Source organism: Athene noctua, chromosome 8 (assembly GCF_965140245.1).
Source record: "Athene noctua chromosome 8, bAthNoc1.hap1.1, whole genome shotgun sequence".
NCBI classification, from domain to species: Eukaryota; Metazoa; Chordata; class Aves; order Strigiformes; family Strigidae; genus Athene; species Athene noctua.
Genome location: NC_134044.1, coordinates 28,514,848 through 28,532,566, shown reverse-complemented (window position 1 = coordinate 28,532,566; position 17,719 = coordinate 28,514,848). Strand labels below are relative to the sequence as shown.

Genomic DNA, 17,719 nt, shown 5'->3' with positions numbered 1-17,719 from the left:
ACGGCTTGTCAACAAGAACCAGGCAAGGTTATTCCCGTGGGCTGCTGGGCTTGGAATGGGAAAAACTGGAAAAATAATGTCCAGCTTATTCCATTTATACCCACAACGCGTGCGATGCCTCTGTGTAATACCCAAGCATTTATCGCCTGTTTCACTCTGTTCCTGTCAAACACGCTGGGGAATGCTTTGCTCCGGGAGGTGGGAGGGAATTGGAGGGTAAAATTTCCTTGGAAAACTTCCCAGAACTGGGCTCAGCTCTCATAAACAAGCCCTGGGAAGGCAGTTTCGGTGTACAACCTATGGTTCATATTTCTAGGAAATACTGTCAAGCAGAGCTACTAACAGCCCCGTGGAAGCACGCAGGGCTTGGAGAGCTCGCAGCCCGGCCGGCCCGCCTTTGGACACTGTCACCCGCTTGGTTTTGAGAATGTGACCCTTTTTGAGACTCACTGAACACAGCAAAAATGTCCAAAATTTTCAATTGAATTTTTAAGTACAGGCAGTTTAGCACTGGGAAGGAAAAAATTTAATAAGGAGGTTTGTGGGAGAGCACTGTTGTTTGTCATCCGACTCCATAAGGTACGATCCCGCAGTCTGGGCGCAGAAAGATCCCTTTGGGCAGCCAAAAACTGACCAGCACAGCGTAGGTGTCAAGTGATCAGAAACAGCCTTTTGTAAAAACTTCACAAGAAGGCAGACAAGAATTTTTCGGGGAATAATAGAAATAAAATAGAAAAGAATAGAAAAAAAGAATGATTTGCTTGTGAGCAACAGAAAAAATAGATGAAGAAGTTAAATTTGTTAGAGAAATCAGTGATTACGTATCATTTGACTGGCTAAATATTGTTTATCCTCATATTTATCTTACAAAGCTTTCCCCACAGACCTCTCTCGCTCCCCTGAGCTGTTGAAACGGGCAGTTTTCCTGGTGCTGGGGCTCAGCCTGGGCAGCAGCCCCAAGCGCCAGCGTGAGCTGCTCCTGCTTGAGCCGCCTTGGTGCCGGCTCTCGCCCACCGCGGCCGGGTGCAGCAGAGCCCAGCCCGGGGACAGCATCCCCGGCTGCTGCTCTCCCTACAGCCACGGGCGGGGAAGCAGAAGGTCAGAAATGGAGAAGATCTGTGTTCTGGGGAGAAGGGAGCCGGCCGCAGGAGGGGTCCCATGTCCTGCATGTCTCAGGGGCAGCGGCCACCCCAAGCACAGCGTGGCCAGCAAATGGGTGCTTGTGGGTCCTCGCTGCGAGCCGGGCAGGGTGCGGGTCAGCCCGTGTGACCCCTGGATGTTCCCTCCGTGTTGGAGCACGGGTCTGCTTGGGAAAAACTCAGCTTACCCCAACAGCCGCGAGCAAGGCAAGCACAGGAAGGAAGGTGGTCACGGCAGCACTGAAGGAGGAGGAAGAGATCTTCCCCCATGAGAAAGTTTTCCACAGCCATGCTGCTTACAGACAAATCTGCTCCTTGCTCGTCTCTTTGCGGACGTCCCGAGAGGAGAAGCGCAGGCAGCTGCACCCCCAGCGTGACCAGGGCTGCAGGGGCGCCCCAGCAGTGCAGTTTAGAAGCGGCGAGGGTAGCAGCTGCTGTGCTTTTGGCGATCCTCTCGCCCCGCTATAGATCATCAAACAACTCCTGCTGGAAGGGACCTCGGGAGGTCACCCAGCCCAGCTCCCACTCGCAGCAGGGCTTTGGGCCAGGACATCCCCGCTGGGTTGCACCGGACAGTGCCTGAAGCAGCTGCAGGGCGCTGCTGCCGCAGGGCGCTGGCAGGCGGCTCCCCCTGCGGCCGGACACCCCACTCTGCCCCCACTCTGCCCACGGGAGAGTCCCTCTCCCCTCATCACACGAGCCCGCGGATGGGGCCCACGCTCTTGTCCTCTCTGCAGAAGTGCGACGTGATGAGGCTGGTCTACAGCCCGTGAGGTGCGAGCCAGCTCTTCTCTGCCAAAACCGTCGGACAGTTCCCCTTTGTCGTCGCACTGTCAGATGGGCGCAGAAGTGATGCTGAAGTACCAGTTGTTCTTGAGTGTAATGTGAGGCCACACACTCGCCCTGACTTGGATTTCTGAAGGAGACATGTGATGCGGCGCAGAAATCATGGTGGACATCAACACTTCCAGGAAAATGTGGATTACTGTCCTTACATAAAAATGTTCACGTAAGCTGGAGCCAGTATTTCAAAGAATTATGTTTCCTAGAGTTATGCTGACCTGTAAAACCCATTAGGTTTGGAAGATGCTCACATTCAGGGGTGTTCAGGGCCAGGTTTTGGTCTGGTTTTCTAGCTGTGAGCTCAGGTTGAGATGTTGAGATCCTGACCCTTGGTCTGTCACCCCAGTACACAGAGAGGGCTGGATTGGGCTGGGAGCTCTCCCCGTGGGCAGCCTGGGCTTGGGGCCACCTCCTGTCATGGCTCTGGGAGGCGATGCTTCGCCAGGACTGCCTGGCTGAGACCCCGTGTCGCAGCCAGGACCCCCCCCGGAGCTTGTCTGCTTTCACAGACCCCGTGGAAATGGCACTAGTACTGCCCGTGGGGAGCAGGAGGGAGCACGGTGCCTGACACATCGGGTGGGTTTAGCGTCCGGCACGGCCAGGGCTGGGACTTGTCCCCCTCTCCATAGGACCGAGGCTCCTTTCCTCTGGAAAACACTGGCTGTATAACGGGATTCGTCAGCAAAGATGAACTCACCCCCTCACAGAGAGACAATGACATCTTTTGTACCGAAAAGTTGTGCAAGACAGATGGCAGATGGTTTCCTGGCTGAGAGGAGCGGCCGTGCAGCGGAGGCCCGGCGCTGGAGCCAAGGAGGGTGTTCGCATCCCTTTTCCGGGAGCGCTGCCACACACGCTCCCGTGCCCAGGGACCCTCCGCCGCAGCTCTCGCGGCGTCTCCGTGGAGGGTGGGACGGTTCCTGCAAGGGATGAGCAAACAAACCCAGAAAACGCAGCACAGTGGGAACTACCAGGATGTTCCCCATTCAGAGAGCAGAACTATTTAAATCTAGAGCGGTTCGATACATGTTATTTTAAAAAGAACCAATAAAAACTATTTGTATTTGCTCGAGAAGAAAATTTGCAACAGTGGGATTTTTTTTTTTTTAAATCTCCCTGCTCTCATCATAACTAGATTGATGATTTCTGTATTTCTCCTTTTAGGAGATGACTAGAATAAGTTGCCAGATGAATTTCTCTTTTATTTTATTCCAAGTTTTAATTGAAGACAGGAGAAGTGTGGCTAAGCTTCTTATTTTATGCAATTATTTTCTGGCACAGAACCCGGGGTCTCTCTAACTACATAGCTATGCATTCCATATTGTTTCAATCACGTGGAGATCGAAAGGAAGGATGTAGGTGACGGGTGACAGCCAAGTGCTGGTGACAAAGCCTTGAGGCAGCAGGTGAGGCAGAGCCGCGTTTGCCCCTTGCATGAGTTTCACGCTCAGACCTGGAAATCACTGGACGTGAAGGGGCTGCTCCGCCCCGACCCGCACATCCCCGAGCTCCGTCAGACAGGCGACGACGCGCGTTGGCACCCACGTCCCCAGGACAAGCAGGAGCATTAAATCCATGATGTAACACGTAGGTGGTGGACTGAAAGTTGGCATCAAGATTAAGAAATACAGACTATTTTGTCTGTAAAAAATGTTTTCACTGGCCATCTGGGTCATTGAACTCCAGTGACATGCTGCGGTTGGCAAATTTGTTTAGTACAGGATGTAATTTTGGATGAGCTGTTGGGGGATGTGGGGTAGGGGAGAACTTTGTAGAGTGGGGCTGATGGTTGGACTCGATGATCCCGAGGGGCTTTTCCAACCTGAAAGATTCTGTGGAACTTAAGACTGTAAATCCGCAAGTTCACACCTATGAATTAACTTCATTCCCATTAGACTCAGCGGTCTGTCCTGTGGGTAAAGTAAGAATTCATTGGTCCAGGTATTAAAAATTAAATGACTGAAATCTCCTTTCCTCATCTGCCAGAGAGGCCGTGGAAATTTCCCATCATGTGGCTTTTCTCACCCTTGCTCTGCTCCCTTTAAATCGAGGTTTGGCTCCGTGGCTTCGTTCACACCCAGAGGCTGTCTGCATCGAGCCTGCGCAGGCGTGACCCCGAACAAACCGTCCCACAGCACGGAGACAACAGCACATAAAGGGTCACAGACAGAAAGGCTGAACCTTCCTCAAAGAACCTGCTTTTGGCCATCAGTGTCAGGCTTGGATTGGACTTCGTGTGTGTTAAAGGCACAAAGTGTAATAGAATTTATACATACGATAATATTTTATGGCAGCACACGTTGCCTGGTTCCACGTGAGCGATGGGGTGCGGGACTCTGCCCGGCCAGGCGGCCCACGCAGGCGTCCGTCGACTTCCCTGGATGGGCTGCTCCCAGACAGGCTTTCCATATTTTCTGTAACCAAATTAAGCTTTAACAAAGTTGTTCTGACCACTTTGCTACATTTTATGACCTAACACTCATCTCCACATTTGAGTTGTTACAAGATTTCTCAGGAATTTGAACATTTCAGCGTCTTTCTGGAGCGCTGAGAGCATCAGGGAGTCTGGAGCTGGTTAAGGCATCGCACGGGCCATTGACAGAGGTCCTTCTCTTTCCCCTCTGACATCGTTAGCGTCGATGCAAATTTATCTTTTAGATCTACAAACCTATGGCTGGTTTTAAAGCCCTCCCTGATTTTCCATCATGCAGGAACGTTTCAGCAACCGCTTTGTTCTCAGCGGCTGCCCGTGCGGTGCGATCCATCGGCACTTCCTTCTCCAGTCACCACAGGAATGTTGGAAATAAAATATTGTCTTTTCAGACAGGGGCTCGCTGACCTGCCAGGGCACAGGGGCCAGGCCAGTCGTTCGACACACACCAGGAGCCCGGGATGGAGCGCTGGTCGAGACGCGCTGCCGAGCTCCCCGGGGCTGGAGGTCCCGGGGCTGGAGGAGGCTCCATCCCATCAGCGTTGGGAGGGTCTCTGGAAATGCTGGAGACCCTCGAGCAAAACAAAACAAACATACGCTGACTCCTGCAGGAGTCGGGGAAGGAGCGTGAGAGCATTTTGTTTCACTGTCTCAAAGAGGATTTGGAGAAAACGTGGAGTTGGAAAAGATGTGATTTGGGATTGGTCCGACCGGGGGTCGGCGGCCCGCGAGGAGGAGGAGGACAGTGGGACGGCACAGGTGGGGGGACAGGGACCCCCCCGGGCTGGAGGGGTGGTTTGGAAAGGTGGTATCATGGCTACGGGTGGGCAGTGTGGTGGCACCAGGCAAGGCCATCATCCAGAAGGTCACTATTAGAGCCTGGCCACTGCAGATAATCCGGCCCCAAACCATTTTTGGGCTTCTTTGGTTTTATTTCTCACCCTGCCCACGGGTGGCCACAGCAGAGCTGCAGCACTCAGGGTCTTGGCGTCTTTCTGCCAGTTCCCTGGTGCCCCCATAAACATCACTGTCAGGTCTGGGAAACGATTAAAAATAATGGGAAACAACCAAGCGAAGAAACACAGACATCCCCACGAGTGCAGGCAACTGAAAAAGGGGATGCAGAAATAGCAAACAGCTTTTCAGAGTTTAGCCTAATTTTCCTTTCTCTGTAGATGGAAATTCATTGCACTGGTGCTGTTCCATGGCGTTTCTCCCCAGATATTTGATGGTACTTTGGTGGATGAGGTTGAGAAATCCCTCTCTGGAGCCGCCAGCTCTGGCTGCTGCGAGGGATCGGGCAGCCCTTAGCTCTGGCCTGGCAGCAGAACTCAGGTGCTCCCACGCTCCCATAAACTAGTTTTTCCTCATTCTAATTGGAATAAATTCTCCTTACCAAGTGTTAGCGTCTTACCTGTCAGTGTAACAAATTACAGAGCTCTGGAGAGACAAGCACCAGCAACACACCGCGCTTGCAAGTTACCAGACTGCAAAGATAAATATTTAGATGCCACGCTACAAGGCTCCAAGCTCTGGGCTGTAAACCCCGCTAAAAAAACGCATCAAGGAGGGAGGCACCGAACCACCGAGTTAAATCACTCGGGTCCCGCTCCCTCCGCGCCTCCTCCAGTCCGGGCGTGGCCCCCTTTACCCAAAGCCAGAGAATTTCAATGCAGGAAGAATAATGTTTCTGAGCTGTCCGAGCAGCAGCAGCCCCGGTGAAATCAAGAGAGCTGGGGAACGTTCAGGATAGTGGGAAAATTCCGAGGGAGGTGATGGTTTGAGCCGCACCCCGTTGGAGAACAGCGACAGGAGACACAAACCTCGCGGTGACGCCGAGAGCGGGCCCCGCTCAGCACCGCCAGCGCTCGCTTTGCTCAATCGCCTTAAATCCAAATTTATTTCCCAGGTCATTCCCCTTGCTCCCCCGTTCCCCGAAAGCTTCCGATGGGCCCTGGCAGGCCCTCCCCTGCCACCAGCCCCCGCTGCCCTCCCGTCCGCAAAGCCAAAGCCAGAACTCACCCAGCAAACGTGATGGAAAGGCGACAAGGGAACATTTCCGACAGCAGATTGTACCGCTGTGCTCTGCCGGGAACTCTCAGAAAAGCCGTGGGTTCCTTCTGCTACCGAGTGGAAGCTACACGTCACAGTAAAAAGCATTACAGTTAATTATTTTCCTGATTTTTCCCCCTCTTAACTCCCCCTTTTTGGCAACAACTTTTTGTCTGGGTTGGAAAATTTAAAATGGATACATTTTTCTAGGTTGGAAAATTTAAGATTTTATTTCTACTCAGCCTTAAATGATCTCCAAGTCCATTTCTTCATTTGCAGACTTTTCATTCATTTTCCCCCCTTTTTTCCTCATTTCCTTTCAGCTTTTTCTACAGTACTTCCTTCACTTTGGAACCATTTGAGAGTGACAAAGAAAATCAAACAAATGGAATTTTCTGATTATGGAGAAGTTTTGAAAAGTTACAGAACAGAGAAGTCAAAAAAATGAAAGGAAAATAATTTGTAAAAATTACATTCAGTTATGAAGGTGAAAAAAGCAGGAAAAAGGGAAGATCAAAACAGTTAAATTTTTTTTTTCCAGCAGTATTAAATCTTTAAAATTGCTCAATCTAAACCTGAAAGAAGCAGCAAATTTGATTTTTTTCCACAGACACGTATAAACAGTAAAAGGATGAAGTACGCTGAGATTAAATAAGAAGGAAAATGATCTTTTTACAGACAGAAGGTGATTGAGGAAAGCAGAAAGTCCGTACGCACTCGAATGCTCTCGCCGCGTCCGCAGCCCCGAGACCTTGTGTACCCCAGAGGCAAAGGCTGAGGGGCTGGGGTCTGGGTTTGTTTCTAACCCTGTCTCCTTGCAGGCTGTTAGGCTGAGTTTAAAAACCTGCATTTCCCACACGGATGCAGAAGCTGCTTCCGCACCAGCCAACGCCCCAGTGCCGGGAGCGCTCCTGCACGGCGGCACTCCATCCCCTGGTAGGGTCACCGAGGCCTCAGACCTCTCCTGCGGCACAAAGCTCTCCCTGGCTCCTCCTAACTCGTGGTTTTCCCCACAGATTCCCGTGGTCCAGGGGCCGGCAGGGCTGCTGGAGGTGAAAGAGGTCCCCGGCACGGCGCGGCGGTGCCAGTGGCTCTAGAGGTAGGTGGTGGCCTCTCGGCTCTCCCGCTCTCTAGCCTGGGCGACGGCGACGTTGATGCACTGAAGCCACTCCTCGGCGTTCTTCTCGTCCTTGGCCTTGAAAACGTAGGTCTTGCTGTCGGTGAAGATCTCAAAGGCCCGGGGCAGGCTGCGGTCCCTGCGCTTCTTCGCCACCACTTTAACGCTCTGCACCTTGCTGAGCTCGATGGGGCAGTCGTCGGGGTCGTCCTTCTGAAACACAGGGAAGACAGAACCAGGTTGATCTGGTAGAGCTTCCACCGTCCTAATGAGTCAATGTCTCTAGAGCTGAGCTTGTCAGCGTTGCTCCTGTGGGCAAACGCACCCGTGGGGACCTCCCAAAAGAGCCTCAAGGGGAGTTCAAAACCCCCCTCCCACGCAGCGCCGTGGCCTCCTGCACCCAACGGCCCACGGTCCACAGAGATGCCTGTGGGCTCTTCCCCCTCACCACCTGCACTTTTGAGTTCCAGCTTCAGCTTTTAACGTGGGCTTGGATTTTACTCTCTCTGGCTTTTAATAACGGTGAGCTCTGCTAACGGGGCCCGGCACAGCTCGTGACGATAGCAAACGCTTCCTACGTACAAAAACCAGGCAGTCCTCGGGCACTGAGGAAAGCTCTGCTCTTGAGCAGTGGCCAGTCCTTCCCCTTCTCAGGGTCTCCACCCAAAAACAGAAGCAGCAACTCCTTTTGTAGGTTTTGACAACAGAACTAATACCTTGAGTCTGATTCAGAAAATGCAAGGGTAACTGGGGCGTTTCTCAGTGGGGAGTGGAGAATACAGGACAGCTCAGTTGCAATTTTGTTTGAAAACATATAAAGTAGGTACATGTAGGAAATCTTAATGTCATGGTAAGAAATATGATGCAGGGAGCGTAAGAGAGAGTTGTACAAAATCATGGAAATTTCCTGCGGGGGAAGAGATTTGCGAGCTCCTAAAAAATGTACGAATTGGGTCTCCAGGTGAGAAGTTTAAGCACAAGGCCCTGATTCCTCCAGAATATTTATGTTTCTCCTGGTGAGCTTCTTATACTTTTACCAGGAGGAGTAAGGCAGGTTTCACAAAAGCTTTCTGCTCCTGTTGCATAAGGAAGGATCTGGACCGATCTGAGTGCGAATTAGGGGTTAATTATCTTGCGGGAGCTGAGCACCACTCGGTGTGGGAGCTGCTGTCTCCAGAGCTGCCCTCCCAGCAGGCCAGCTCCGAGACACGGGACCAGGGCTGGGCACGGACACTTCTGCAATAACGCCTCGGTCCTTCTGGGAAAGAACCAGGAATATTTGACTGTTCTAAGGAAAAGCTCACCTGGAAAGACCACCCAAAGGAAGTCCCAAGCCCAACAGCTGTGATTCCTCTCTGGGATGTGACAGTCCCCTACCATTACCCCTGATCTGCCAGTTTTCCACACCCATAACGAATACCCAGGATGTGTTTCCCAACTGCTGGAGCTCCTCTCTGTTGCATACACACATATTATTTGCAGTCAAGGTCTCCTACGTTCCTGAAGTGCCATAAACCCCGGGCAATCCCCTCTTTGTGACTCAATCCAGCAGCAAAGCCCATTCCTCGACGGAAGCAGCTCTCCAGCAAGAGCAGCTGCCCCGAAGCCCCGCGGGGGCCCGCGGTGGGTGAGCAGACAGACCCCCCGGGGACAGGGGGGTCCCTGGGCTGCCAGCGGCGGTGCCAGCGCAGAGCTGTCACCTTCCCGGCATTGCTCCTCGTGTTGCCGTTGCTCATTCTGGGATGGAACATTTATTTACCTGTCTCATTTCATTTTTGTCAGGGACCCTATTCCAGACCTGAGAATTTTTCTTTAAATGGATAATTTCTCACTAAAACGTTCAGTTCTGACCAAACGACTTTCCACAAAAAATGAAGTTCATCTCCAGTTTCACACGGGAACAGACTCAATTCCCTGTGCATGACCACGGGACCACAGCAGTGGCCCACCCTCCCCTGCTTCCACAAACACCAATTAAGGCTTTATTGACAGTGTTAAGCTGGCTCTGCTGGGATAAACATCATGAAGCTTTTATCACAGAAAATGCAAAGCAACAATAGACTCGAGAACCAAAACTTTGCACTCTATGAGCCAGAACCTTACATTTAGGAGACTAGCTGGCAAAAATTATATACCCCCTTTGTTACAACACAGCGTTTGCCCTCAGGATTCACTAAAGAAAGTTGATTGTACCCTAGGCACATTTCTGTGGCAGGAGTTTACCACAATTTTCCAGGAGTTTAGGATGTGGCTCTTTTTTTGGACCTCTTATATGTCGGTTTTCTCCTGCCTCCCCTTTACCCACTGGCCGTGCAGTTGCCTACACAGAGTGAATATTGTCCACATGGTTACTCTGACGAAGGGAAGGTTCACAGTGGGGCTCCAGGAATAAGCAGGCCCAGCCAGCTGGCCATCCCCCAATCCCTCCTCTGTGCTGGTTTGTACTTTCCAGCGAGCGGCGTGTGGAGCCCAAACACCCACGCGGCACCCAGCCCTGCCCGCAGCGCCAGAGATGACGGGGCAGAGCCCTCACGCTCAGCCAGGCAAGCGCTCCAGGGGCTGGAACAAGCACCAGCTGCAGCTGGGAAGGACCCTCAGCCACCGCCCCAGCTGGTCGCAGCCCCTCACCCTGACCTTGCCATGCTCCCGGCACCGGCACCCACCCGGCGTGGGGCTGATCCTTGCGCGCAGAGCGAACCTCCAGCGGGGTCTGAAAATCACACTTTTGTTATCTGAACCCCTTCTGTGAGGCTCTTCATACCTCTGGTCCCGCTTAAAGGGTTTAAAATTTGGTGTTTGGTGTCTGCAATCGTCAGCCCAGGGCACGCGGGCAACTTAAAAGTGGTGAGCTCAGGGGTTGCTGCAGGCTGCAAGCCAAGCAATAGTTAATGGCAGGACTTGACTCAAATTTAGGCCAAAAATGTAGACGTAACAGAATAGAACACACCAGCTTGAAAGACTGATTATGCAGGTGTGATAACCCCGCTGCTGTCCCCGGGGGGCTGGACCCCAGCCTACTACACCGAAGGTATTTGCGTCCAACTTGAAAAACAAAGCAAAGAAGCCTTGAGTTTGCCAGTTAAAAACAGGAAAGTTAATCTGTGTGATTTATGCTGTTGAGCAAAATCTGCTGTTCAACAGTCTCATCTGCCAGCTTCACCCGCCTGTGACACTGCATGCGCCCCACGTGAACAAGGGAGCACTGAGAAGGCAAACGTAAGGAGGTGATCACATCCCAGGAGTAACCAAGGCATTCTGAGCGCCTTAGGCCTGGCTTATTTGGAGAACTAATTAAAGCCATCCCTTTAAATACATTTCTCTAAGCCAACTGACTGGTTAAAAAATGACAATTCTGACACTCTTTCAAAAGCGAGCATCAGCCAGTACTGAGCAGTACCTGTGGTGCATGTATGGACTAAATTGTCTTCAGAATCTCAACCGAAATATCAGAAAAAGTCACTAGTAATTAAGGAAAAGGCTATTTCCTGACCTACTTGCTTTCAGAAGGATTGTATTGTCCCATGTTCCTCCCAGGCAGGACACCCTGTTGTATTTCTTATAGGAAGGGGCTCAGGAAACCATCTGAGAAGCTTTAAGAGTTTCTAGGTTTCTGTAAAAATAACGATTATTTACCAGAAGTATTAAGGTTTGGCTACAACTGAAAGATGCAACTATTTTTGGATTATCTAAGAGAGAGCTCTTTTAACAAAAATAAGCAGACTATTTTGTACAATGTTTGATAATTCTTGTTGCGAAAAGCTGAAGAATATTAGTTTCTAATAACTGAGAAGTAAAAACTAACGGGGACTGGATTCAGTTACCTGCTGTTCCATGCCCTGGGACACGCTTCTCTGAGTCTATCAGTGTAAATTTCAAATAATTTCACAGAAATTTCAGGAGAATTTCTCTGAATTTAGGTGATGGTAGAAGTGAAAGCAAAAAACCCTCCATTGCTTTGGGAGAAAAGCATTCTAGCCTCACCTTGCTTCAGACACACTGGTACTTCCCCTGCAAATAACACCAGTTATAACGTCATCATCTCCACAACAGTTATTAATGGACAAAAGCAGGCAAGGCTTTCAAAAAGGTGAACAGTCGTTTGATTTTGGAGACTGCCCTGAGGCATTCAGAAGGGCTTGGCTTTCCAGATATTCTGAACGCGACCATCTCCCCCCTGAGCACGTCTGGTCCCGTGAAAACTGGGGACGCAGAAGCGACAGCTCACTTCCCGTGGCTGCCACACACCTCGCTGTGCCGTGCCTTGCACTTTGCACGCGCTAAAAATATACTTACCTGAGCAGAATTTATTGGATTTGTGTTTATTCAAGGAAAAAGAACCACTGGTCAAGATAGGAAACTATTTTTTAACCCACCGTAATTCCATCAGGAGCAGAAGCTTTTGGAATATCCGAGAGGTGACCCTGGAGGCAGAGGGGATGATCCTGGGCACGGGGCAGAGCTAGCAGGGTAAAAATCACTGAGTGGCAGTGCCGAGCCCTGGGCAGTTGTTGGCTGGACAAGAGCACTCTCAAAAATCTCACCTTCTTGATCCAGAGAGAAAAATATAACTAAAGCTGGTGAGCAATCCCTTGGCTCGGTTCGTCACGCAGGTACAGAGACCACGGGCAAAGCTGAGTGGCAAAAACCTCTGGAAAAAGGGGGGGGGGGGGGGGGGGAAGAGAAAAATCATATTGATGGTCTTTGGACTTACAGATTTTCCTTTCCGAAAAAGCAGCTGGTTGCCAGCCAGGGTGAAGTACCGAGTTTTCCACCTTTTGATAAACTTCCAGCGGACTTGCTTCTCTTTCAGCTTGCCTTCAATCAGAGGTTGGCCATCCTGATTTACAACTGGGGAGGTGAACACACAACCAGAGGGTTATTTCTGCCCTCCCTTTGCCCCAGCCAAGAGCCAGTCTTTCGCTGACAGGCAAAAGAGGTTTATTTATTTTTTTTTTTTCAGTTTAGCTGTGTCAGCTCCGAGACCACATTCCTCCCGACCTCAAGCATTCAGCTGTCACTTCAGGGAGACGTTTCTGCCCTTAGTCATGTTTTGCTCCAGAGGCCTCACAGATGGAGCTGATGGCTCAGACCCCTCTGCCCATCGCTCCTTCTCCTCCCTTAACCATCACGTCCTTCTCCCCACCACGCCGCCTCCCAAGTGTTCCTCAGCCCCGCAATAATGATTTATCATTTCATGCAATTAAAAGTAGACATTCACGTTGTTTCTGAGGCTTTAATCCACGTTACAGAGCTCAGTACAGTTGTATTCCTGCTGTGCAGCATTTTGATAGGAATATTTTGAGGATATCACTCTCTGATAACTGCAGTAGTTTGCTTCATCGCAGCAGCAGCTCTACGGAGGCCAGAAGTGGGGTGTCCATGTGGGGCTGAGAGACCAGGTGCCATCCCACGGGAACAACTGCCAACCTATTGGAGGTAATTCCAGCCCAGAAATGGGAATTTTTGCCGAGAAAGGGGTTGGTGAGTCCCAGGGCTTTGTCTCCTAGAGATGACCCTTCTCTTCCTCACCCTCCCAAGACACTCCTCCTTCCCTTGGGAAGGGATGCGTTTATTATCAGCTCTCCCTTACCCAGTGTTCGAGCAGTAACCTAGCCCTGCATTTTGTAGAGGTCACTCCCTGTTACATCTTTATTATTTTTATTACCGTTTCTTGTTTCCACTTCAAGAATGTTTCAAAAGTCATTTAACATTAGCAATCCATTTTGTAGCAACTAATCTTTACGACAAACCCTGTTACTTAAGTCCTCTAAATTTCACAGCACTGACCAGTTGGGAACATGATATTTTCTATCACTTTTGCATTTCTAAAATAATACCATTTATTTTGACATCTGGACTGCCAAAGGCCAGAGCAACTCACAGCTCAGCCTCCAGGGAGCTGGTGTCTGTCCTGCTCCCTCAGGAACCATCAAGGTCTTTTCATCATGTTACCCATTGAGGACATTGATGTTTTTACCATCTTGTGGCAAAATTTACTTCCACACTATTAGTGTGTCACTGGCCAATAACACTGCCTCGCCCCTGGCCTGGGGGGCAAGAGCTAAACCAGCATTTGTGCCACGTGTGTGTGTAAACGCCGTCCTTGCAGAGCCTGCTCTAAATACAACACGGGTAACTGCCCAAGCCAAAGACGAGGAAGGAGGAGAGGGAGAGTCACAAAAGCTTCTGTTCTCCCTGGTGACCCTGCGCTACAGCGCGTTGCCCAAGAATAATCTGAGAGGTAATTAAAGATACGCGGTGTACGGTACAGAGTACAGGCTGCGAGTGGCACGGAAGCAGAACAGGCACACTCGGAGCCTTTCCTTCAGCTCAGCCCCTTCCCAGTCCGTTCATCTACAGTGGTCTGGAAAGGGACTTCAGTTTGCCTTAGAAAAATAACTTGTGTTTGTCACTACAGAATTTCCTTCAATCAATTCCCTTAAAAATAAAACCCAAATAAAGTCTCTAGGAAAGGAAAACCTTTTTTCCCCCCTTATTGCAAAATTACTGCTACATTTAAAATTACCTTCAGAATTCCAAGCTCTGTGTGAACACTGGGAAGCCTTGCACCTTCCTTTACAGCACGTTTATAAGGATGTGGCCGCTTCTGCCGCCAGCCCCGTGGCCACGGTGGTCACCTGTGATCAGTACTCACCGGCACTGACCTTGGCTGGAAGCACACGAGGTTTTGGGAGCTGGGAGAGTGTTCCCAAACCCTGCACGTGAACAAGGAATTTTCCAGCACAAGAAAAACCCGGCAACCAAGGGGTCACCGTGGGCTTTAAACCACGGCTGCAGAGCGGCCTCAAGCCACTGCCCTTCACCTATGGGGCAATTTAAAAATTCTCTAATACCACGGCTGGGTTTCTTTTTCCTTTCTTTTCTATTTTTACACCGATAGACGGGACACAATGGATGAGATAGACTGAAGAGCAGTCCAAGGCGTAAGCAGTCTGAGAACGGATGTTTTTTGATGTGATGTTTGACTTGGAGCCCTTCCCAGCATCTGTCAGCTGGTCAGTTATTCTCTGGCTGGCCATACTTGCATACCTTAGCATTAAAGTTTATCCAGTAGAGTTTTTTTTCTTGATGTTTGCTATTGTCTGTGCACGAGCCTTTTAGAGCCCGAAACACAGTAGGTTGGTGCGATGCTGAGGACAGGAGATGAGTGGGGTAGCCAAGTGCAGCCCCCAAAGGTAGCACCTGGATTTTCCAAGGCTTTGTAGATTTTTGGGCACTCTCTTCACTGCCTCCTGTCTGATAGAGTAAAAGCAAACAACACAACTACAATGCATCAGATTTAGATAAAGAATGTATTTTTTTCCCCCCAGCTTTGTTTATACTGGCAGAGAGGCAGGCTTTGGGGGTCTTCAGTGTGTACGATTGCAATTTCCTCAAGACAGACTATAAATATTTCTGTCTCTGTAGAGAGGGAGTTTCTGGAAGGAGATGGACTGAATGAAAAGGGACGTGGCCACGTTTCAGCTTCCGCGGGGAACTGCAGCCGTGATTTCCGTGACAAAAACAAGTCACTCTGCTCCTTGCAGCCTGCTGCATCCCGAGCTTGATACAGCAGCTCTTTTCTGTAGATCTGCACGCCAGCACTGCTGCCTTACACCCCCCAACCCGCCACGGGGCAAAGTAAAACAGAGGCTTGCTTGCTCCCTGCATCATTTTTGTCGCTGCAAAATGGCACAAATTTACAAGGAAGCTGGTTTGGGGCTGCACCCATTTCACAACACGCTTTTTAGTGGGGCAGAGCCACATTTTACAGTGCGCCCATTAAGAAAAACTTTGTAATTGTGTTAAATATTGTTCTCAGAACTATACAGATACACAATTTCACTTGTTTTAGAGATTTCCTCAACAACAATCTCTTCTGCCCAGCCTTTCAGAGAAGCATGGTCAAGGCGAGGGCTGTTTTCAAATAAATATTCGGTTTATGTGAAAAACCTGGAGATGGGACCAAGAAAATGCAGAGCTGAGGGGATTTAGTCTTCCTTGGCCATGAGGACGTTACGACGAGCAGTGACGTGGTGCTTCTGAAACAGCTCTTTGCTGGCAGCCTCTGTCCCGCCTCCCACCCCGCTCTGCTGCTGGGGATGTGCGTGGGAGCTACACCACTCAAAATGATGGACCTGGGGCTGGGCACGACATCTGGGGGGAGGCTTTTTAAACCCTCTGCTGAACGGGCTGTGCAGAGGGAGGTGGAAAAGGCCACGGGGAATCTCCCTGCTCTACGGCAGAGAAAACCTAAACTGGGCAGAACAAACTGGCCAAATTCCACACATCCCCCCACAGGGTTTCTGAAGCGCTGGTCTGGGGCAGATGCCCTCGGGAAGGAGCCTCATGCCATGTAGTCTATGCTGAATTTACACTTAGATAAATTAACTGCTGGTGAACGGGTGGCAAAAAAAACCTGCACAGGCTCACTCCCCATTTTCTAGACAAGAGAAACAATATCCTGTGGCAAAGCTCCCTAATAACAGCTAACCCTGTTCAAAGAGAGCAGAAAGCAGCTGAAATCCAGCTCACGCAGCTAACGAGATGTTCACAAGATATCATCAAATGCCACTGAACAAAAAAGTACTGGAGAAAATAATAATCCATTTGGAGCAAGGAAAAAGCTGGGGAGTTTTCCAGATAAATTTGTTTCTGCAAAAAAAACCTGGCTCCACCTTGAGCTGAGCCTTGGCTTTTTCACCCGGGCAGGACCGTGTGCTCATTGGTGCCTGTGGCTGCGCGGGCGCCTGTCCGCGGGGACACCATCTGCCAACAGCAGCTTCACGGGGGAGACGTACTGGGAACAGAAGAGCTGGGTTTCTTCCCAAACAGCTTTCTGAGGCTGTACTGGGTGTTATCTGACATTTCTGCAGCTGGGATTTGCTGGGAGACCCATAATGGTCATCCTGAAGAGTCATTCCTCTTTGGGAGCTGAGCAGAAGGCCAGTCCCACAGGGCCAGCAGCTCTCTAGCAGCTCTGAGTACAAGTCCTCGTGCTCCTGTACTAGCCACTTCATCTTCTGGTGACTTCATTTTATAAAATCAGCATTATAATTTCTCAGACTTGTGAGAACATATAAAAAGTTTAACATTTTTATAGTTAGTTCTAATCTAAGCTGATATTTTGCTTATTGTGCAAATGCCTCATCAAATTTCAGCCTTAATGATGTACAGGGTAATATCCCTGTCATTCCCAAAATTTGCCGTTCCCACGTGCACTCTCTTGGTGGAGGATGTTTTCTCACCAAGAGAACAGGCAGTTTGGTGTCAGGAAATGACCATCTCAGTAGCATGTGGGTGATAATAACGGGGCATGGCTCCACAGTGTCTCCCCAGATGAAGTGTCAGAACCACTATGACAAACTCTACCCAGCGAGAAACAGAGAGCAAAAAGCTGTGAATGTGAGAAACTCAAACCAGCAGCACCAAGCTGCAAGCTTTCCTGGAGCATGCATTAAAGAAAGAGGAGAGAAATTCACTTTGATAAAAAATGACAAGACAAGAAAAGAATTTCTACTCCTACATGATGACAATAAAGAATTCACCATGTGCGCTGTGACTTCCAGAGGACGACGACAGCTGTATAAACATCTCGATACTGCAAAAGAAGGACTTGATATGAAAAGACAATTGCTCAGTGGTTGGACTTCGTGCCTCTACCTGGCTCCTGGTCACCCGGGAATGGCTTTGATCCCGATTCCAGTGCACTAGGAACATGCTTTAACCCAAACTCAGAAGGTGTAAAGCACAAAGTTCAGGGACCAGAAGACACCGAGAGGGTTGGTGGTCAGGAATGCAACATGAGAAAGGAAGCCAATGTGCAATTTTGGCCTAAAGTGGATTTTTATGGCCAAAATCTTTCAAAAACAGGATTTACTAAAGCAGTGCTGATCTCCCTTTAAGCACCCGGTGGCTGGAAGAAGTGTGTTAACAGAGCACTTCTTGTGTATGTCCACAAAGAAGCCCATGGGGAATTCTGATGTCAGCTTCCAAAGTCGTCGTAATGAATCTGATGCCAGTATGTCTGAGGGTCTGATTAGAAGAGAAAGATTCAGGAAAGATAAGAACGAAGCTCTTTTCCAATATTTTTCTAAGTCCTTTTGCTTATTTTCATTGCGGTTAACTTCACAGAAT

At 49.9% G+C, this 17,719-nt stretch overlaps 1 protein-coding gene across 4 annotated transcripts in view; it reads right to left on the bottom strand.

The window, feature by feature from the left end:
- Positions 1 to 6,708: 6,708 nt before the first annotated feature.
- The window catches only part of VEPH1 (ventricular zone expressed PH domain containing 1), an 87,556-nt gene continuing 76,545 nt past the window's right edge, over positions 6,709 to 17,719 (bottom strand). For all 4 annotated transcript variants that reach the window (XM_074912064.1, XM_074912065.1, XM_074912063.1 and 1 more), the window contains 2 exons: positions 12,294 to 12,430; positions 6,709 to 7,795 (listed from right to left, as the gene is read on the bottom strand). In XM_074912064.1, coding sequence (XP_074768165.1) covers positions 7,559 to 7,795; positions 12,294 to 12,430 — 374 coding nt within the window. In that variant the 3' untranslated portion in view covers positions 6,709 to 7,558. The remainder of the gene's footprint in view (positions 7,796 to 12,293; positions 12,431 to 17,719) is intronic.